Source organism: Staurois parvus, unplaced genomic scaffold, assembly GCF_062004578.1.
Source record: "Staurois parvus isolate SC_StPar_1 unplaced genomic scaffold, SC_StPar_1.0 ptg000157l, whole genome shotgun sequence".
Classification (NCBI taxonomy): Eukaryota; Metazoa; Chordata; class Amphibia; order Anura; family Ranidae; genus Staurois; species Staurois parvus.
The window spans coordinates 5,963,503-5,986,214 of NW_028317953.1; the positions used below are offsets into that span (position 1 = coordinate 5,963,503).

General features: G+C 44.1%; 1 protein-coding gene across 6 annotated transcripts; it reads left to right on the forward strand.

The window, feature by feature from the left end:
• The first annotated feature begins 474 nt into the window (after nt 1-474).
• On the forward strand, nt 475-18,074 carry LOC149463193 (uncharacterized). Of its 6 annotated transcripts, none has more exons than XR_016312505.1 (4): nt 475-710; nt 1,927-1,994; nt 4,348-4,471; nt 16,840-18,074. XR_016312505.1 is itself a non-coding variant. In XM_089675706.1 (4 exons), the coding sequence occupies exons 1-4, from the start codon at nt 705-707 to the stop codon at nt 17,206-17,208; spliced, it is 522 nt and encodes a 173-aa protein (XP_089531832.1). In that variant the 5' UTR covers nt 475-704; the 3' UTR covers nt 17,209-18,074. The 6 variants fall into 6 exon arrangements, 2 of the variants coding, with proteins under 2 accessions (XP_089531832.1, XP_089531833.1); XM_089675706.1 differs by having other exon boundaries at nt 4,393-4,471; XR_016312504.1 differs by lacking the exon at nt 475-710 and adding an exon at nt 852-994.
• Nucleotides 18,075-22,712: the final 4,638 nt, after the last annotated feature.

Here is a 22,712-nt window from a genome sequence, read left to right on the forward strand (position 1 = left end):
AGAGGGTGCAGACTTTGTCCCGATTAGCAGGGGATCTGATTACACATCTCCTGCTGATCAGAGCGGCCAGATGACAGATGTGTGTGCTCAGTTTCTGATGAGCGGACACAGCGCACTCTGCTCTATGGGCGCCGGGTGTAAAAGGACTCCGCTGTCTGTTTACATCTGACTACCCTCCCAACCAATCCATCTAAATGGAAGAGAACAGATCCCTTTCCAATTTTTTTAGCGCACTGGATCAGATTGGAGGTAGGTGGGTGTAAACAGGCAAGTCCATTTACACATGCCTGTCTATAGGGATACATGGACCATCCAATCAGGTTCTTCTGAAAAACTGACAGTCACATCTGATTGGATAGCCTGTGTGAATGAAGCCTAATGCATATAAACAAGTTGGACAGAGCGCAGCAAGACATGGCACTGCAATGAGGTTGATTGGTGTGAATGAGCCCCCTCCTCCAAATATCGCAGCCAATGAGAATACAAGGGCCAAGACCTCCAAATATCTCAGCCAATGAGGATACAAGAGCCAAGATACAAGTTGACAACTCCTGACAACAGATGAATCCTCCAGGACCGGGAGAGTGGATGAAGGTGTCAGCCCAGGGAGGAACAGAAGCCCAATCCTGTCACTGGGTGTCTCTCATACAGCAAACGGGAAAACCCTGAGCACTTTAGTTACATACAGCCGGCTAGCAACAGAGATGCAGGTGAGTGTCATCGGACACAGGCTCACACTCACTCTCCGGTAAGTACTTACCTCTTCCGAGTCCTGAGCTGTCCTGTCCGCTCTGCACGGACACGCAGCGCAGGAACCGGCCGCTATTTCTTACCGCTCTACCAATACCCGGCACGAGTCATGTGGCAGCACGGTAAAGGGGTGGGGTTACAGGCGGCATGGTGCACGCCATTGGCTAAGAGGCGGGACATGTGCAGAACAAACAATCCCTCCCTTCTCTGGCTAGCCCTGGCAGCCCAACACGCTGATTAGAAGGTGACCTGTGAGGAGTACGGGGTCCTCCGAGCAGGATTGGGGGGGGGGAGTTGTGCAGTATGATGTCACCAGTGTGACAGAGATGCCAGGAAACGGTGTTCCCAGTTCGTTGCTGTACCAGCAGTTACAACGTCTGCCAGGCAGGGAACGCGGAACGTCACTCAGCACTATGTTCAATCCTTGTCATGCTAGCATTAGTAAATAGATCGGAATGTATAGAATATTTACTTGTTTTAAACTTTTTTTTTTTTTACATTTCTTCAATTACTTCCTGGTTTATGTGCCTAGGCCAGCCTTTCTCAACCTTTTCAACACAGAGGAACCCTTTTTGATCTTGGGGCACCCCTGCTAAAAATGATTGTCTACAGCTCATGATACATTAGGCTGATGGTCAGTGAAGAATGCTCCTTACCCTTGTCATTGAGAAGAATTACCCCCTTATACATAGCTAAAAAGATCAGTGGTGTCAGTGGGAACCTATCTGAGAGGCGGATATTCCTTGTTGCTCAAGGAACCCCCTAGCAACCTCTGGAAGAACCTTGGCTGAGAAACCCTGGCCTAGGTAAATGATGTCATACATCCCCCGAGTCTTCAGGAGGGGAGGAGGGGTTTTTTAAGGCAGATAGCTGATTCCAGGAAGTAAATTCATCTGCCCTCACTAAGGGCCCATGTACACGGGACACTTCTGAACGATGGAAACTGCTGGAAAACATTGGTAAAAAAGTCTGTTTAGCCGCGTTTGCGTTTAGAAGCGTTTTTTAAAGATAAGCACAAGAGAACCTCCCAAATGCCCAGAATGCACTGAAAAGTGGTAAATTATTAACTATTTCAGACTGTTTTAGAGAAATACAGAGAGTAGAAGCAGACACAGAAGTATGTGTTGACATTAGCTTAGGTGTGAGTTGCTCATTAACATTTCTTTTGTTTCCAAGGGTGGGAAAGGTGTCTGGTGGAGTGAGTCATTAAGGTCACCTGACGGGGTCCTCATGAGGAATTTGAGGTGTGAATGGTCATTAATATATCTTTTGTTTCCAAGGGTGGGAGAGGTCTGAGGTGTGAATTGGTCATTACAATGTGTGACAAGCTTGGTAGGAACATCCTGTGTTCAGTGTTTTGTCAATTTGAGTACTTTGAAAACGCTTTGCATGCATTTTCATGATGAAAGAAGGCTCTGGACAGCATCGGGAACTGGAAGAGTTAAAAAAAAATTGCAAACGCTTATAAACGTGATTTGCCACGCTTTGCGTTTTAAACGCTGATCAAATTGACTGCTGAATGCAAGTTTTCTGCGTTCAAAAAAACGACTGTAAACTCAAATGACTGCAGATGAAGATGTGTACATGGACACATAGGAAAACATTAGGCTGAGTTCAAGTGCTGCTGAAAAAACCGCTGAACAGTTCCTAAACGTGAATTTATCAGCTGCAGTGTACATGAGCCCGGGCGGAACCCTAAACTGGAGCCCACATCTTTCATAATTCATATTCTGGTTCATAACTTCCCAGCTGCACAAGCTACAGTCCATCTGCAGGTATTTTATTATGCAGATAATCCTGAGGATTATTTAGATATGAATTATGAAATTATATGTGTCACGGTTCGCGAGTTCTATGTTTGGCTCCCCTGATGGTCCGAGATAATTCGAATGACCCATCAAATGGTTCGCCTGCTCCTAGCCCATCTGACGGGATGTCTGGTTTTAATGGAAGTCTCGCATATTCCAAGATATGAAACATAGGGGAAAAATTGATTCGAGAAGTGTTCATCTAATTCTGTCACCTATGCTGAGTTAAGTTTATTAGCTCAGAGTCCCTTTCAACTCCTGGGAAGGCTCTGTTATCTTTTCACGAGGTGTGAAATTACACATGTTCTCCAGGCAGTGATGCACCACGTGGCTCCCTGCTGGGATCTGGCCTGTGACACTTTTAACACACACACATCTGTCACTGTGCCTCTCAGGAAGGGAGGGGGGAAAGAGAATGAGGGAATAACATATATCAGGAGGGTCAATTCCTCCGCCAAGATGGAGGTTGAAGCCAAAATGATTGAACCGCGTCCATCTCTGATGCGCACGTTTGCGACAACGCCCTCTGGCTCGCCACCCGGCGATCTCCGTGATTGCTGTGTCCTACGGATACAGCTGATCATGTGATGTGGTAAAAGGCCAATCACAGCGGCCTTTTACCACATGATCAGCCATGTCCAATGACACAGTAGATCACTGGTAAATGCAGTTACCGGTTATTGGCTGCACTTTCCTCACGCTGTCACAGCCCACAATTGGCAGAGGACGGATGAGCACCGATCATCAGGGCACTGATGATCAATACCCCATTGATCAGTGCCACCCATCAGTGCTGCCCACAAGTGCCCATCAGTGCTACCCACCTGTGCCCATTAGTGCCCATCAGTGCTACCCACCTGTGCCTAGCAGTGCCCCCCATCAGTGCTGCCCAGCAGTGCCACCCATCAGTGCCCAGCAGTGCTGTCAGTCCGTGTCCAGCAGTGCCGCCCATGATTGTTGCATATCAGTGTCAGCTCATCAGTTCCCATCAGTGCTACCATACGTGCCCATCAGTGCAGCCTCATCAACGCACATCAGTGAAGGAGAAAAATTGCCTGTTTGCAAAATTTTATAATAGAAACAAAGAAACTTTTTTTTCAAAATTTTTGCTCTTTTTTTTGTTTATAGCGCAAAAAATAAACCACTCAGCAGCGAGTAAATACCACCAAAAGAAAGCTCTATTTGTTAGAAAAAATGATACAAATTTCATATGGGTACAGTGTTGCATGACTGCGCAATTGTCATTCAAAGTGCGACAATACTGAAAGCTGAAAATTGGCCTGGGCAGGAAGGGGGTATAAGTGATCAAGTGGTTAATAGCAAAAAGTAAAAAAAAATTTTTTTTCTCAAAATCGTCAGACTTTTTTTTTGTGGCGCAAAAAATAAAAAACGCACAGGCGATCAAATACCACCAACAGAAAACTCATTTTGTAGGGAAAAAAGTGAAAGGATCTAGATAACCTCCATTTTGTATTATGTACGCCATTTTAAGTATTAAGTTAGCTTTTTGCAGATATATTAGAAGTTTAATGAAACTGTTTTTGGTTGTTCAAGGATGTATCAACAGAAGCTAACATGACCCTGACAATGTCTTTGGCTGTTTTCCAGAAAGTTAGCCAAAACAATTTGTACCAAGAAATGTATATGTTATGTTTTATGTAGTTAGCTCATGATGGAAAGTTACAAGTTACAGTTTTGAAACTCGCTCCCCCCTCCCTTATTATTATCTGTAGTCTATATAAACTTTGAACATCTCTGAACATAAACTGCCGTTATTCCCGTGTTCAAGGGGTGTTCCCAGAATTCTGCTGATAAACTAGGAATCTCTCCACAGACCGGGGGTCTCTGAGGGGAAAAGAAAATCATTCCTTTCAGCTGGGGGCGCAGCCCGGGATGACCACCCACCTCACTTGGTAAGTAAACCTTTTGTCTTTTTATGACTTAAAGCTCTTTCTTGCCCTGTGTTGAGGGAAAGTCTTGAATCATTCTGTATTGTCTATATAGACCCGTGATAACCTGTAGCTGCTTTTGGTAAGCAGATTTAACTCTTTGGTAGAGTTACAAAATAGTGCACTATAAAAAAGGTGTTTTTGGTAAACACAGATTGTTCTCTGGTAGAACACACTGTTTTTTGGTAAAACAGTGAAGAGATAACTTTTGGGAAGTTATCAAGAGGTTAATAAGTCTGTGGAGCAGATTCTGGTTTATCTGTCTTTTGCTTTTTTTTTCTGTTGCGTAGAAGTATAAGATAATTTGTTGTGTGGAACAAAATAAGATTTGAAGGTAAAATTGTCTTATCCACTGTCTGAATATGGGTCAAGGAGGTAGTTACCCACCAGGTCACCCAGAAAAGGGAGAAAATTGTAAGGATTATGTTGCTAGAGTTTGTGGAACGGACTATTATTTAATAAATCCCTGGGTGGATTGTATGGCAGGCTGGACAGAAGCTATGGGGAGTACAGACCCATTCCCAAGAAAGGGGGCAAATGATCCTTTTCATACAGACATGGTTAAGGGATTATGTTTGGGGGACAAACAAGCCTTTCCTTGGTATGAGGGGGACCCACAATGGGACCAAGTTTATATGAAGAAAGGGGGAGAAAACTGGTTAAAATGGTCACCGTATTGGGTTGATAATAGCAAGGGAAAGTTCAATTTGTTTTTCTCTTTAAAACAAAAGAGGAAGTTGAAATTGGATACATTAAAAATATGCCAGGAAAAGCATCAATCTGAAAAGACATGCAGACCCAAGATTGGACTGAAAACAGTTCAGACACCAATCCCACCTCCTCCGTATAATATATATCCTTCATTAAGTGGTTTTAAAAATGCTGCTGATGATTTTTTGATTAGTTTGGAGATGATTACTCCCCAGCCTAATGCCCCTCCAGTCCCTGCCCCTGTCCCTGCGCCACTTCCCGTCCCAGATCTACAACCAATACAGCCAGGCCCCTCCACTAGACCCAAACAGATTATTAGTATAAAATCACCAGAAGAGGGTAGCCAAGTTCAAGGCATCCTTACGGAAAATAATGACAACGAAGGAGAGTTGGAATACGAAGGACAGGGACAGGTAAATATAATAAAATTACAGAAAAAAGAGGGTCAATGGAGAAGAAGTGACACCAGTCATAGAAAGGGCAGATATGTGGAGGAATTTAGAATGCAGCTTAGATCCATGGATAAGAAACTAGAGGGAAAAAGAAAAGATGAGGGGGCCGTAGGAGGAAAGGAGTTGGCTATATTGACACTACCTTTTCTCACAGCAGGAGAACTAATTCTAAAAAAACCCATAGAATTAGAAGATATTAATAAGATTGTTAAACATTGTCCCAAGCCTACAGTATCTCCTGGAGGTACTCTTGCTTATTTAAAAAAGGCATGTTTAGGAAGAAATTACACACAGGAAGATATGAGATTGATCATTGATGGTATTCTGGGAAATAATCCAGCTTGGGATTGGATAAATGTAAAAAGCATTAGTCACATAGAACCAAGTAATACACAGGCTACTGCCTATAAACTAAATACCACAGAAGGGAGAGAAACTATGTGAGAGGAGCTTGACACAGAATTAAAAAGGGTTTTCAAGAATAAGGCTTCCCTCCCTATTGCTACAGCATGTAAACAGAAGGTAGGAGAAACTATATTAGAATTTTGGAAAAGGTTCAAGGATGTCTGAACACAAGAAGCAGGACTGGCTCTAACTGGAGAGTTAAGTCCATTGATGATTCAGACATTCATAACAGGTCTTAGGCCAGAAGCAGGATTAGCCGTGAAGCAGCAGGTCTCTGACTGGGCAACTAAAACTGTTGTTGAGTTTCAGACCTCTTTTCACGAGAAGGAGGCAGCGGGATGTTTAGATATTGTAAGAAAAGAGAAGGTTAATAGTAGTAATTTCCAAAGTGACTCACAACAGGGAAATCAAGGGCAAGGACAAAGAGGAAGAGGGTGGTATAGAGGCAGAGGTAAGGGGGGATTTGGCAGGGGAAGAAGTAACTCTGAACCCCGCCAAATCCCTGGAAGAACTGGATGTTTTAACTGTGGAGGACAGGATCACTGGAGATATAACTGTCCATATGAACCTTCCTCCTCCCAGGGACAGCCACAACAGCACAAACAGAGATACCAACCACCTAATGCCACCACCACCCCCCAAACACCACAGTCACAGGCACAACCCCAAGATATTAAATATCCAATTCAGTGGGGGCCACAGCAGAACCAGAGACAATAGGGATGCCCGGAAGGTGGTGTCCCGGCATTTCCCTTGGTTTCTTCATCATACAGGCAGCAGCCCCTCATTTCTTTACAAGTAGGGGGCGCTGAAGTTCCATTTTTAATCGACTCAGGCGCGACATGTAGCAGTCTGAGTGAGGAAATGTATCATGGAGAAACTACAAATGCTGAACCTTCTATGGGAATAAATGGGATACTAACAAAAACCCTCAAAACTCCCCCCTTGCCCGTTTCAGCCCTCACATGGGATGAGGCCATCACTTGTCACAGTTTCAGAATCATTCCAAATTGCCCTGTAAATTTGTTGGGAAGAGATCTTATGGGAATTTTAGGGATTTCTCTGAGAGTAACATCAGAAGGAGGTATTGTTGCCAGATCCTCCAAAGTACCCATTATACCCACCTATTTCAATGATGAGAGTCATCCCTCACACATTACACCCCCTCCTGATACACATCCAGTTTGGGCCACAAATTCTATGGATGTAGGATTAATTTCATGTACACCATACACAGTCACACTCAAGGAAGGGGCATTGCCCTACAAACAGAGGCAATACAAATTGTCGCCAGAGAAGGAGGAAGGGATTGCTCCTCTAGTGGAAAGATTTTGAGAGACAGGTATTTTAGAAGAAACTGTTTCTCCTTACAACACACCTATCAATTCTGTTAAGAAGCCGGATGGCTCTTACAGGTTTGTACAAGATCTGAGGGCCATAAATAATTTGGTGGTTCCATTAGCCCCAATAGTGCCTGATGTGCCATCACTCCTTACCTCCATTCCGTCCGATGCAGAATATTTTACAGTGATTGATTTAACAAATGCATTTTTTTCGGTTCCTGTGGACCACCAGATGAGGGCGCTATTTGCATTTACGTTCCGTAACCGCCAGATGACCTGGTGTAGATTGCCCCAGGGCTATGTAGATTCGCCTGCAGTCTACTCACTTGCCCTCTCCAGACCACACTGAGGTCCTGGACCCCTCCCAATGGTTCGGTCCTCATATATGTGGATGACCTATTGATTTGTAGTTCAAGTCAGGAGGCCAGTCAGGAGGATAGTTGGTCTCTGTTAGAATGGTTGTCAGGGAATGGTCACAAAGCATCTAAAAAGAAATTGCAATGGTGCCAAAAACAGGTTTAATACCTTGGTTTTATTCTAAGTCATGGTGAGAGGAATGTCAGTCACAAAAGAGCTGCGGCTCTCGTGGGTCTGCCCCGCCCACAAACAAAAAAGGACATGCTAACTTTTCTTGGTATGATTGGTTACTGCCGCCAATGGATACCTGATTGTTCATTCTATGATCACACTCTGAGGTCTGCCACACTTTCAGAATCACCTGACATTCTCACATGGTCAAATGAAATGGTTGATGCCTTTGTGTACCTGAAGAATGCTATGGTAACGGTCCCTGGTCTTGGACTACCTGACTATAAGAAAATGTTTCATCTGTATGCTAGGGAAAATTGTACAACCATGGCGGGGGTCCTGGCTCAGGAACATGGAGGCAAGCTCCGCCCTGTAGCTTTTTTTTCCAAAGTAGTGCCAACTCAGGTTCAGGGCATGCCTGCTTGTCTGAGAGCTGTTGCATCGTGCGCGATTCTGGTGGGGATGGCTATTTCTTTCACATTGGGACATGAAACTACCCTACACACCACACACCAAGTGTCCTTACTACTGAAAAACATACACACTCAACACTGTGCTGTTCCCCTCATATTTGTTATTTAACTGTGCATTGTATTACCAATTCTTATTTCACCATGTTTGTTTCTATGTCTTGATCTGTTGCTGCCATCTGCTGGCCAGAATTTGCATGCTGCATGCCTTTGTTATAGCTAGTAAGTGTTTTCTCTTCTGGGTGTGGTTTTAGGCAAGCCTTGGTCCTGGTCACTTCCTGCAGCCATTTTTTATGCGCTGTATAGCTGTGTGACAGGACATTCAATACCCTGGGCTTGTGAAGGCATCAGTTTTTGACCAGCAGTTAGCCTCAGGAAAGATATTACAGGACAGCATGAATACCTCTACTACCTTACAGTATTGTATCACTGTTTGTCGCTGTATTTGGACCAAATAAACCCACGCTGATTTCATTCCTGTGTATACGTTTGGATCCATCTAACCTGAACATCTGCCGGTCCGGTCTGCTCCACTGCTTGGATACGAAGGTAGGAAGTTACACAACCATTATCAGTTATACCTTCATTCGCCTTCATGTGGGGACAGAACAGTCAAAAACTGCCTTAAAGTCCATACCCCGCTACAGATTCCCTCAGAGTCCAGTACCACACTCAGGAATCTCCCTAGCAACAGGCCCATTTGCAGCAAATCTGCCCCGCTACAGTGCACGTTCCACAAGCCTATGCGGAAGCACTGCGCATACGCAGTATCTATAGTCTCGCCTGGAAGTCCTCCACAACTCGCCAAGCCATTCCTAAAGTCCTATATTAACTTTTGCTCGCATAACAGAAGTACTGTTTATGCACGCTCCTTACATTGTTGTGGCCGCGCCAAAACCCCGCAATTCACTCTAAACATCTTAGAAATTTTATCAAAGTGCCCTATCGGAGCCGTGCTGCGATTTTCAGCGCCCAATTCAAAACTTCATTTTCTTAAAGGGACAGCGCACCTTAAGTCAAAATGGCCGAAAAGGACTTTGCACAGTTCCCCAGTGATGAACTAAAGCAAATGCAACCTGATGCTGATCATCATGAAGGGCAGGGAACAGAATCCACACTTCCAGCAGAACAAGTCGTGCGACCAAGACGCTCTCTCAAACCGACAGTAAAGGTCATTGAAAATTATCACACCACGAAAGATGAGCTATGTGATAACCTGGAGGAGCAATGGGAACGAGTTTCCTCCCTCATGTCCGGACTTAAATTCTCCTCAGGTGATGCCACAAGCTTACAAGTTGCCGTCGGGCGGCTGGACACAGCTCAAGAAAGATACAAGAGACTGTCCACAAGGTATATAACCTTTCTAAAAGACTCTAATATCAATGAAGCCCTATCAGAACTGAGCAAGGCAGAATCAATAGCCAGACAAAGAGACGTCATGGTGCTGGATGTTAAAGGTAAAGCGGAACTCCGTATCTCGCATTTGCAAGAAACTAGATCACACAGATCAAATTCATCTAAACATTCCTCTCGGTCATACAAATCATCGTGCTCAAGAAGCTCAGCCTTGAGCGACAGATTACTAGAGGCCCGCATAAACGCAGAGCAATCCAAAGCGAGACGCTCCTTCACAGAAAAAGAAGGTCTTGCAAGGGCAGAGGCAGAGGCCAAGAAGGCAGAAGTGGAAGCAGAGGCTCGAATAAAGATTTTCGAATCAGAGATGCAGGAGGAAATTGCGTTAGCTAATGTAAGACTACTTGAGCAAGCATTGAGCCAAGGTCTCGATCCAGTCTGCTCGCTACCACCGGAGATAGATGATCCAGTTGATCGCACCAGTGACTATGTACTGAATCAGGTATCTGCGCCACCCCCAGTTTGCAGTACCGTCCAAGCCGACAACACTGAAACCTCCAAGTCAGCTCTACCTGCGGTACCAGTGCCACCCACAGCACCCGAGCAACCTAATAACCATTACCCGGATGTGCCCTCTCAAGGACGGTTGTTACAGCAAGATCGCTATCAGGCGTTTTCTGGCCTACCTCCACAGCTCAAGCAGCAGTCATCACAATCCACAGAGGCTAAACGAAAGCTTAACCCTGCAGCTACATCATTCTACCCGGAAGCATCTCGCCCTTTCACGCCAGGCAGCCCATACGCCCCAGGGGCATCACAAGTCGTCATGGCAACAAGCAGTGAGAAATCAGATATGTCTGAGTTTGCCAGGTTTATGGTGAGCAGAGAGCTAATCAACACCAGTCTCTCAAAATTTGATGACCGTGCAGAGAGCTACAGAGCTTGGAAGGCAACCTTCAAGGCCGCCATCGCTAACCTCAACCTAACCGCAGAGCAGGAGTTTGACCTCTTGATCAAATGGCTGGGCCCAGGCTCCACAAATCGTGTCAAAAGCCTCAGAACTGTCTACGTGGGACAAGCAGAAGCAGGTCTAGCTGCCGCCTGGCAGAGACTCGAACGTACCTTCGGCAGTGCAGAAGCAATAGAGAAGGCCCTATTCAAGAGACTGCAGAACGTTCCAAGGATCAATCTCAAGGATGTCCAGAAGCTTCAGGATTTAAGTGATCTGCTCATGGAACTGGAGCTTGCCAAGGGTGACCCTCGTCTGTCCGGGCTGTGCTACCTGGATACAGCTCATGGAGTGAACCCAATTGTCGTGAAGCTACCATACAGTCTACAAGAAAAGTGGGCGGCATCAGTCTCAAGGTACAAAAGAGAGCATGACATCACCTTTCCCCCATTTATTCACTTCTGTAAGTTTATCGATGAACAGTCCCAGATGAGGAATGACCCCAGCCTCGACTTCCTGGAGTTCAACACTACAGCTTCAGCGACATCATCACTAAGGTATGAAAGCGTCATGCATAAACACAGAGACTTCAAGAGCAGCGTGAGTGTTAGAAAGACTAACCTACCATCTCCTGCAGTACCCACGGGTAAACAGTACACCACCTCATCAGGAGATAAGACCTTCAATCGTGAATGTCCCATTCATAAAAAACCACTCTCTGAACAAATGTAAAGGGTTTAGATCCAAAACCATACAGGAGCGCAAGAAAATCCTCACCGAGCTCGGGGTATGTTTCAGATGCTGCGCTTCATTGGAGCACATGGCTAAGGACTGTAAATCTGTCATCAAGTGTGAGGAGTGTCATAGTGAAAGACATGCCTCAGCTATGCACCCAATCCCACTCTCCAGAGATTCACTCACTGCCGTCACCACCAGTCCTGCTCCAAGTCATGGCGGGGAGCCCCAAAATTACGCTAATGCAGCGACTGCTGTTTCCTGCTCATGCTTGGATGTATGTGGGGAGGGCCAGTGCGAGAAATGTTGTGCCCGAATATGCCTAATCAAGGTCTACCCAGAGGGACTACCAGAAAAGGCAGTAAAAATGTATGCCATCATTGACGACCAAAGCAACCGGTCCCTAGCAGGTCCTAAATTCTTTGAAGCCTTTGGAATAAAGGGACCATCCGAACCCTATACCTTAAACACCTGCTCGGGCCGCATAGAGACTAGCGGCAGAAGAGCACAAGGATTCATCGCTTCTCCTGTCAGTGGGGATACGGAAATATCCTTACCGACGCTGATCGAATGTGATCAAATACCCAACCATAGAGATGAGATTCCTACCCCAGAAGCTGCATTTCACCAGCCTCACCTAAGGCACCTAGCCAACGTTATCCCACCTATGGACATCAACGCCGAAATTCTACTCCTGCTCGGCAGAGACAATCTAAGGGTACACATGGTGCGTCAACAGTGTAATGGTCCTGACTATGCGCCATATGCCCAGAGACTGGACTTGGGATGGGTAATCATAGGAAATGTATGCTTAAATCAACCAAAAATCAACTCCTTCAAAACGTACGTGCGTGCAGATGGACGCACAACTTGCATTAAGCCGTGTCCTCATCACTATGAGGTGAGAGAGAAGTCTCCAAGCCTCGTACAACTACCTGACGTCATTAACCCCCTCTTTGCCGACAACTTGGGGAGATCAGTCTTTCATACAACCAAGGACGACGATAAAGTAGCCTTGTCAGTAGAGGACAGAGAATTTGTCGATATAATGGACAGTGAGTTCTTTAAAGACGAAACCAATCACTGGGTTTCTCCATTACCCTTCCGATCTACCAGGGTAAGACTCCCGAACAACCGGGAACAAGCTCTGTCTAGATTTACCTCTCTTCAGCGTACCATGAACAGCAAGCCTGAAATGAGAGAACACATCGTTGCCTTTATGGATAAAATATTCCATAACAACCATGCAGAACCAGCTCCATCCTTAAGGAAGAACGACAAGTGCTGGTACTTGCCTTCATTCGGAGTATATCATGCCACTAGACCTATGTCTGTAGGTTCCTTTACTAACTCTACTTGGCTTACAGGTCCGGAGTTTCTGCTAAGACAGGCGGACGAATGTGTACAGGAAGTTTTCAGCATCCAGGATCCGGATAATGATCCAGAAATCCGCGCTGAAGTCAGTGTATTGGTCACTGGAACAAAGCAAACCTCCAGCCTCGGTTGCCAGCGCTTTGAACGTTTCTGCAGTTGGATGAGACTCGTCAGGACTATCGCAAGGTTAGTGCACATTGCGAAATGTTACCACAATACTCACAAAGATAAGGATTGTCACGGTTGGCACGTCTGCCATAAACCCTTCTCTGCGGAGAACATCTCTCATAGTGAGTCCCTCATAATACGTCCCGTCCAACAAGGGGAATTCAATGTAGAATGGAAGTGCTTGTATAACAAACAGCAGATTCCAATAAAAAGCCCTCTTGCCAACTTAAATCCAGTTATTGACAGTTTTGGCTTGCTCAGAGTAGGTGGTCGTTTGAATCCAGCCCACCTAGGAGTTGCAGAACAAAATCCTCTCATCATTCCCAGCAAACACCATATCACCGTCTTGCTGATCCGACACTACCACAAAAAGACTGAACACCAGGGCAGGCAAATCACTGAGGGCAAGTTACAGTCTGCTGGCCTTTGGATTATAGGTATGAAAAGACGTGTGGCCCAAGTATTGCATGACTGTGTTTACTGTCGCAAAGCTAGAGGAAAACAACTACACCAACAAATGGCTGATTTGCCTGCGGACAGACTATGTACAGAGCCGCCTTTCACCTACGTTGGCCTAGACGTCTTCGGGCCATGGATGGTGTCCGCACGCAGGACCCATGGCGGTCACGCAAACAGTAAGCGTTGGGCTGTACTATTTACTTGCATGAGTGTGCGAGCCGTTCACTTAGAGGTCATAGAATCCATGGACACATCCAGCCTTATTAATGCCTTAAGACGGTTCTTCGCAATCAGAGGACCAGTGAAACAGTTGAGGTCTGACCGTGGAAGCAACTTCATTGGAGCCTGTAGAGAACTGAACATAGACACCAAATCCATTCAAGATCACTTGGCGGAAAAGGGTTGCACCTGGATTTTCAATCCTCCTCATAGTTCCCACATGGGGGGCTCCTGGGAGAGAATGATTGGGATCTCACGCAACATCTTCAATTCTATGTTGATGGATGTAAACTCTTCAAGACTTACACATGAGACTCTAGTCACCCTTCTCGCTGAAGTTTCAGCCATCATCAATTCTAGACCCCTCGTGCCAGTATCTATGGATCCTGAAACACCAGCCGTGCTGACTCCAGCTATCCTGCTTACCCAAAAAACTGAAATTACGCTAATGCCTAGTGGAGAATTTACTCATGCGAATATCTACCAAAAACACTGGAAACGTGTACAATACCTAGCTGATTACTTCTGGAACAGGTGGCGAAAGGAGTATCTTAATATTCTTCAAGGAAGAAGAAAGTGGCAACACCACAAACCAAACCTAAAAGAAGGTGACCTCGTGTTGATGAAGGAGCAACAAACCGTACGGACTGACTGGCCTATGGGACTAATTACAAAGGTTCTTCCTAGCAAGGATGGCAAGGTCCGTAAAGTGGAGTTGAAGATCTTCAAAAAGGGTGAGCTTAAAATGTTCGCAAGGCCAATTAACGAACTCATTTTGATACTACCCATCGAGAACATTCCTGCTGGGTGAACTCTCCTGAACTTGAACTTTGTGGATCTTCTCTATTCCAACTCGGAATCTACTATATTATTATGTTTATTGCATTCTAACATGTTCTTTGTTACAGGTTGTTCTATATTTTATGGACATTCGTCATAGTGAAATCCCTTATGGAATTTCAGACGGGGAGTGTGCTGTTCCCCTCATATTTGTTATTTAACTGTGCATTGTATTACCAATTCTTATTTCACCATGTTTGTTTCTATGTCTTGATCTGTTGCTGCCATCTGCTGGCCAGAATTTGCATGCTGCATGCCTTTGTTATAGCTAGTAAGTGTTTTCTCTTCTGGGTGTGGTTTTAGGCAAGCCTTGGTCCTGGTCACTTCCTGCAGCCATTTTTTATGTGCTGTATAGCTGTGTGACAGGACATTCAATACCCTGGGCTTGTGAAGGCATCAGTTTTTGACCAGCAGTTAGCCTCAGGAAAGATATTACAGGACAGCATGAATACCTCTACTACCTTACAGTATTGTGTCACTGTTTGTCGCTGTATTTGGACCAAATAAACCCACGCCGATTTCATTCCTGTGTATAAGTTTGGATCCATCTAACCTGAACATCTGCCGGTCCAGGCTGCTCCACTGCTTGGATACGAAGGTAGGAAGTTACACAGCCATTATCAGTTATACCTTCATTCGCCTTCATGTGGGGACAGAACAAACACATGTCAGCACAAAGGTTGAGCGGATATGAAGTGATTCTTCTATCTGATCCCAACTTGATTAATAAATATTCTTCAGCAAATTCAGGTCCTACTCCAATTTTGAATGCCCTACTGGGGCTAAAGGGGGAACAGGATGAAGTGGCACCAGAACACATTTGTATAACCCACATACAGCAAGACACTTCCCCTAGGTCCGACATGTCAGCTGTGGCTCTTGATGGGGCCCCAGATGTGTTTGTAGATGGCTCATGTTCTAGGCCAAATGATAGTATTTACCATGCAGGATACGGCATTGTGCAACTTCCTGACAAAATACTCGAGGCAAAGCCAATTCCATATCAGTCAGCCCAAGCAGCCGAACTGATTGCCCTTACAAGAGCATGTCAATTATTTGCAGGACAGGATGTCAACATTTACACAGACTCCAAGTACGCCCATGGTGCTGTACATGATTTTGGGGTCATTTGGGAGAGAAGAGGATTCATTGCTGCTGATGGCAAAACCATATCTCACTCTTCTTTGATATCTGATCTACTCAAAGCCATACAGTTACCAAAAACATTAGCCATTCTACATTGCAGGGCATATACAAATCGCAGAGATCATATTGCCAAAGGAAATGCATTAGCAGATAAAGTAGCAAAGGAAGCCGCATTACAACAGGTGCCAGTGAACAGATGCCTATGCTCACTTCAGGCGTCACAACTACCCCACATGACCAGATGTATGCAGATTTACAAAAATTTGCTACAAAAATCGATTTAGCAGACTGGAATGGTTCTGGAGCACAACTAGATCCAGCTTCTGGTCTAGTGTGCTTAGAGGGGAAACCATGCATTCCCATGTCAAGTGCCCCATTGTTCATTGCACAGTACCACGGTCTAGGACATAGAGGATGGAAAACGACATGTGAAACATTATTGCAGGATTTTTACATTACAGGTTTATCTAGGTTGGTGAAAGAATATGTTTCTAGGTGCATTACATGTATAAGGAACAATCCACAGAACCCAAAGAAATCACAACACCAGCATCTAGTGTACCCAACTACACGTTTCACCCATTTACAAATAGATTTTACCCACATGCCAAAAACAGGACAGAGGCAAGAGTTTTTGTTGGTAACGGTGGATATGTTCAGCAGATGGGTGGAAGCATTTGTCACTAATAAAGAAGATGCACAAACTGTAGTCAGAATTCTTACACAGGAGATAATACCCAGATGGGGATGTCCGCTGCAGATAAATTCTGATAACGGACCAGCTTTTGTGGCCAAGGTATGTCAAGATTTGGTAAAAGTACTTAAGATAGATTGGAAGTTTCATATTCCCTATCATCCTCAAAGTTCGGGTATAGTAGAAAGAATGAACAGGACAATTAAGGATAAGTTGAGGAAGGCCACTGGAGGAACCTATACCCACTGGAAGAAGATGTTACCTGCAATTCTAGCAGAGGTAAGAATGACACCTAATAAGACTACAGGGTTATCTCCTTTTGAAATATTAATGGGAAGACCGTTCCCCACTCCTTGGGCTAGACAGCCACTTATGTTAGAAAGAGGGGACCTTGACCTGGTACAACAAGAATATGTGAGAAAATTGATTCAAACTTTAGATCAGATTGAAAGAAATGTTGCTTGCACCTCTCCTTTATTTTTTCAGGAACCAACACACCTTTTCCAAGTGGGAGATGTCGTAGTGGTCCGCCAACTCGCTAAAGACAAGAAGCAAGGCTACCCCTTTGGACCACCTACTACGGTGATAGCGGTTACCAGAACGGCTGTTCTGGTGGAGAATTCCCAGTCCTGGATCCATGCTAGTCGAGTGAAGAAGGTGAACCAAACACCTGAGAAATACGAAACGGAAAAAGGAGGTGAAGGACAAGTAGAAAATCCTCGAAGAGCGGGTGAAGTCGGTGAGAAAGACCCTGAAGATGACATTCCTTACTGCCCCTCATGGTGCTTTGAAACTCTGGGTCCTATTGGGCACACTGACTGTGCTCTTTTTCCTGCCAGTATGGATCCTAACTAACTGTATTTATCACCCTGAGGACTTGGGCCTAATAAAAGGTATCTGTGGTCAAGGACTAGTTTTAAATGAGACCCAAATAACCAAAAGTGAAAGAAAGTCAAAAAGAAGTTTTGAAGAGAACAATCCTTTTTCAGGAAAAATGTTGATGATGCAGTTTAAATATCCTTATGCTCAAAAGTCAGGTTCTGATAAATGTTGGATATGTAGTAAGTTACATCCTAGCACATATGAAATTCCTCTTCTGGCCGCTCCAGTCAAAATATTTTTGTTAATAAAAGGGAATGTAAGTATTGGTTTGACCAATATTACTTCTAATGCCACCATATCTTTTCCAACTCGGGGAGTCACTCAACTCCCCGATTGGTGTTTTAGACTGGGGAAAACTTCCCACAAGGGAAGGGGAATGTGCTCTCAGTCCATATTAAATATATCTGATCCTGGAAGGAGGGATGGAACTTCTTCTGTGAAACTCTGGCAAGTAAATGGTAAAACCCTGAATGAAAGTTTAGAAGGGATACAAGATAATGTGGGGAAAACTATGTTTGGAAAACTTCTTTTTTATTTTACACTTGTTGTCACCCCTGAATTTCTTCATCACCCCTTCATCACCCCTCACAAGTAGTACAGTGTCACCATGGTGACACTGTACTGCTAGGGTGACAGTATGTAAAAAAAAAAAAAAATAATAATAATATAAAAAAATAAAATAAAAATGTAAAAAAAAATGTTTAAAAATTATAATTTTTGCTTATAAACTAATTTGGATTTTTTTTTACTAAAAAGATAACGGAATAAATTTTGGCTAAGATTTATGATGAAATATTATTTATTTGCAAAATTTTATTAAAAAAACACTTTTTTTCAAATTTTTTGGACATTTCATTTACATAGCAAAAAAAATACAAATCCCAGTGGTGAATAAATACCACCAAAATAAAGCTTTATCTATCTCAAAAAAATGGTAAAAAATTCATTTGGGTACAGTGTTGCATGACCGCGCAATTGTCATTCAAAGTGTGATAGCGCTAAAAGCTGAAAATTGCCCTGGTCAGGAAGGGGGTAAAAGTGTCCGGTCTGGAAGTGGTTAATACAAGAGAGAATTTTGCTCGCTTTAGAAACTGCAGCTTGGCATTGCATGCCATTATTAAGCTTGTGGTCTACCAGAATCTACACAGATCCTTCACCACCATTGATTCCCCCAGTTGTACCCCCCCTAGTATGTATGATGCATGCATATTCTTAGCCCCCAAGTGCATAGCTTTACATTCATCAACGTTAAATCTCATTTGCCACATAGTTGCCCAATTAAACAGTGCATTGAGGTCAGCTTGTAAATTGGAGACATCTTGTAAGGACATTATTCCACTGCACAGCTTGGTGTCATCTGCAAAGACTGAAATGGGATTTTTAATCCCAGACCCTATATCGTTTATAAATATATTAAAAAGTAAGGGTCCCAACACTGAACCCTGGGGTACACCACTGATGACCCCAGACCATTCAGAGTATGAATCATTAACCACTACTCTCTGAATACGATCTTTTTACCCAGTTTTCTATCCATTTACAAACTGATTTTTCCAAACCTGTAGACTTTACCTTACACATTAGCCGTGTGTGGGGAACTGTGTCAAACGCTTTTGCAGAATCCAAGTATACCACGTCTATCACCACCCTTCTGTCCAAGGTTTTGCTCACCTCCTCATAAAAATAATAAAATAAATTCTGAAGGACCCTCTGCACACTGGCATATACCCCCTCCAGCAGACTGTGCAATAAAGAATAGGGATATTTAGTTCACACGTATTGCAATACATGTTTAAGCTGGCCAACTGCAGGAATGTAATCACTCTATGGCCAGTCCTACTCTGCTCTGCCTACACAAATGCTTCTGTGGACACAATGCCAATATAGGGGAACAGACAAAGTGGGTGAGAGCTAGAAGGTTTAGGTCGGGCTACTGGCCAACTGCGTTAAAAAAGGATACATAGCAGTGTGCAGAGGGTCCTTCAGAATTTCTAGTGTTAGTATGTGGTTACACCCCTTTAGCACCTGATAAATGCATGTACTAGTTATTGGGATTTGAGCACAGGTATATCTTGTTTGCAGTCCCGCAATAAATCGCTGATCGCCACCATTACTAGTAAAAAATAAAAATTCCAGTATATATTCTGCCATTTGTAGACGCTATTTACGTAAACCAATTAATTTACATGTATTGGGATTTTTTTTAGCAAAGACATGTAGCAGAATACATTTTGGCCTAAATTTATGAAGAAATTTTATTTAAAAAAATTTTATTGGATATGTTTTATAGCAAAAAGTCAAAAATAGTTTTTTTTTCAAAACTGTCTTTTTTTTTTTTTTCTGTTTATAGCGCAAAAAATAAAACATGCAGAGGCGATCAAATACAACTGAAAGAAAGCTCTATTTGTGAGGGATAAAATGACATAAATTTCATTTATGTACAATGTTGCATGACCGCGCAATTGTCAGTTAAATTAATGCAGCGCCGTATCGCAAAAAATGGCCTGGTCAGGAAGGGTAGTAAATCCTCTGGAGGGCAAGTGGTTAAGGTGGTAATTAAACTTAGTTCCTTATCTGCATTAAATTAGCCTCAGAACCTTGTAATTAATATGTGTTCGGGTTGAGGTGGCAATCCTACATGGATGGATGGGAGAGTTTGTTTAAATGTTAAAAATGAATTAAATAGTGCTTTTGGTTTGTTCTGCACAGATGCAGTGTAGTTCCGGATGATTGAACAGAGCCTGGGCCCCCTTGTATCTGGTCTCTCTATCAGAGTTCCTTTTTACATCAAGGTCCCCGTCACGTGATCCAGCATATCTGGGTAGGTAAGGGAGTGCATGCCCGCTGCCCCATCTGTGCTGTGATTCAGTACAGCACAAGTTGGTCAGCAGGTCCTGGTCAATGATTTATGGCCTGGACCTGCTGATCAGTTTAGCGAGTCACAGTAGAGAGCCCTGTGCTCACTAACAACACAGGGCTCTGTACACGGAGCAGAGATGTGGCTGTTTTTTTTTCTTCCTGGGAAAAACAGTCACATCTCTTAGTAAGGCTGCTTTCACACTGATCCATTTTTTTCTGCTTTTGCTTTTAAAAAAAAGCAGAATAAAAACATGTGACCGGGTTTTCATAAGTAACTGATCCGTCATGTTTCCGGTGCGTTTTTTTTAAAATCCTGCTTGCTGCATTTTTGTTACAGGATTGGTGTGCTAAAGAAACTGCACCAAAAAGAGCACTTACCCATTGAAATCAATGGAAAACGCATCAAAAACGCACCCATCTGTTGTGTTTTTGGTGTGGTTTTTGAGTCACATGTCCTGTAAAAAAAAACACCACAAATGCAATAAAACACATGCATTTTTTCTGCAGATCAGTGTGAAAGTGGCCTAAAAGCAGCACACATTACACATGTTAGGCACACAGTTAACCCTTTGATCGCCTCTAATTGTTAACCGCTTTTCAGCCAGTGTCATTATTACAGTGACAGTGTATAGTATTATCACTGTATTAGTGTAATTGGAGGTGTCAGTTCCCACCCAGTTTCAGTTAGTGTCATATTGCCTTCCGCACTATCACAGTCCCACTATAAGTCGTTGATCTCAAACCAGGGAAGCACACGCTTTCATACCCTGAATGCAGGAGCTTTGGTGTGCTTTTAGAAAGTGCACCACAACTGAAAGATATAAAAGAAGTCTATGGCAAAGGAGGCGCACAGCACTGCTACCTCTGGTGTGGGTAAACTGCTGCGCATCAGTATGAAAGCAGCCTTATAGGGGGTTCAGGACAGTAAGGGCTCATTTACATTTGTGGTTTGGGGGTGGTAAAACCCCATTTTTGAGATGTGTTTCATCCCCCCCAACCACTGGTTTAGTGTCAGGGGTCGCAATGGCAACCCCTTTGTGAATGGTCCTGCAGCCTTCTGGGACCTGTGACATCTCCCATGAGGTTGCAGTCAGGGAAGGGGGTGGGGGACTTCTGGTGGAATCAAACAGGTGATTCCAGCTGCCAGTACTAGGTACCCGCACCCCCCCAAAAAGATATAAAAATCAGTATAAAAATATAATGTGCCAAAAATGTTAGAGGAGGGTGGGACAAGGGCATAAAGTTGAACTTTCCCCTTAGGGTGAAGTTCTGCTTTAAGCAGGATGTACACGGATTGAAAATCGTCTGGTTAAGCAGAAATTTCAGTACATGTACAACCGGCCAAACCTCAGTACATGTGTACAACTTTTAACCAGGTTTTGTTGAACGGTGCTGCTGGAAAACCAGCATTCTGAGTTTTTTCCTTCAACCATCTGGTTGAACGAAAAAGAAAACTCAAGGTGTATACCCAGCTTTACATTGAGGGCCCCATCAGAGTGCCCCCTTTTATTGACTGTCCTTATTACAGTACCCCCCCCCCCCACATCAACTGTCTGTATCAGAAACAGTGCCATCTTACATCAATTGTCTGCATCACAGTACCCCTTTTATAAATTGCCTCATCAGAATGCCCCCTTAATTAAACAGTCCATATCAGAGTGCCCCCTTATATCATATAACTCTATCAGAGTGCACCTTATATTAAATGTCCCCATCAGAGTGTCCCCTTATATCAAATATCCCTATCAGAGTGCACCTTATATCAAAGGTCCCCATCAGCGTGTCCCCTTATTATTATTAATATACAGGATTTATATAACGCCAACAGTTTGCGCAGCACTTTACAAAATAAAGGTAGACATTTGTTACAATACAATTTGGTACAAGAGGAAATAGAGGGCCCTGCTCTTAGAGCTTACAATCTAGGAGGAAAGGTTGAGTGATACCAGAGACGTCCCTAGGGTTGGTGACACCCGGTGCGGTAACACTTGGTGACACCCCCTCCGACGATCCCCGCAGAATGGATCGGATCTGCGGATTGAGCATAATGGATCGGACTCCGATCCATTATTCTCAATCCGCAGATCCGATCCATCCTGCGGGGATCGTCGGCTTTCTTTACAACTCACCTTTTCTTGGAGAGGATTTGGGTGTAGCGGTAAGATGTGTCTCCCCTGAAGCAACTGTGCATGTCCTGGTTTCAGGCACGTTCAATCAGTGATAGCAGTAGTTCTATCATCGATTGATCGTGCCTGAAACCGGGACATGCGCAGTTGCTTCAGGGGGGACCTCTACATGGGAGACATCTTGCCATTACACCGGTCTCACCCCGTATAGGTTGCATGCCGACGATCCCCGCAGGATCATCGGCATGTAACCTATACGGGGTGACATTGGACCCGCTCCAAGAAAAGGTAAGTTGTAAAGAAAGCCGACGATCCCCGCAGGATGGATTGGATCCATTCTGGGGGGATCGTCGGCTTGCATAATAATACAGTTCCAATCATACAATAAATACATTCACTCAGCGGTATGATGACTAACGTGGTGTGTGGAGGAAAAAGTTCCCCGAACCATCATGTCATGCATGACGCCACTTACCCCAAGAATGTTTGTGG

Excerpts from the sequence above, each read along its gene's own strand:
- LOC149463193 (XM_089675706.1), top strand. Across the intron at positions 1,995-4,392 it reads GTCCTCATGAGGAATTTGAG|ACCGGGGGTCTCTGAGGGGA; the intron begins GTGTGAATGGTC and ends ATCTCTCCACAG. Across the intron at positions 4,472-16,839 it reads ATGACCACCCACCTCACTTG|GAACCAACACACCTTTTCCA; the intron begins GTAAGTAAACCT and ends TTATTTTTTCAG.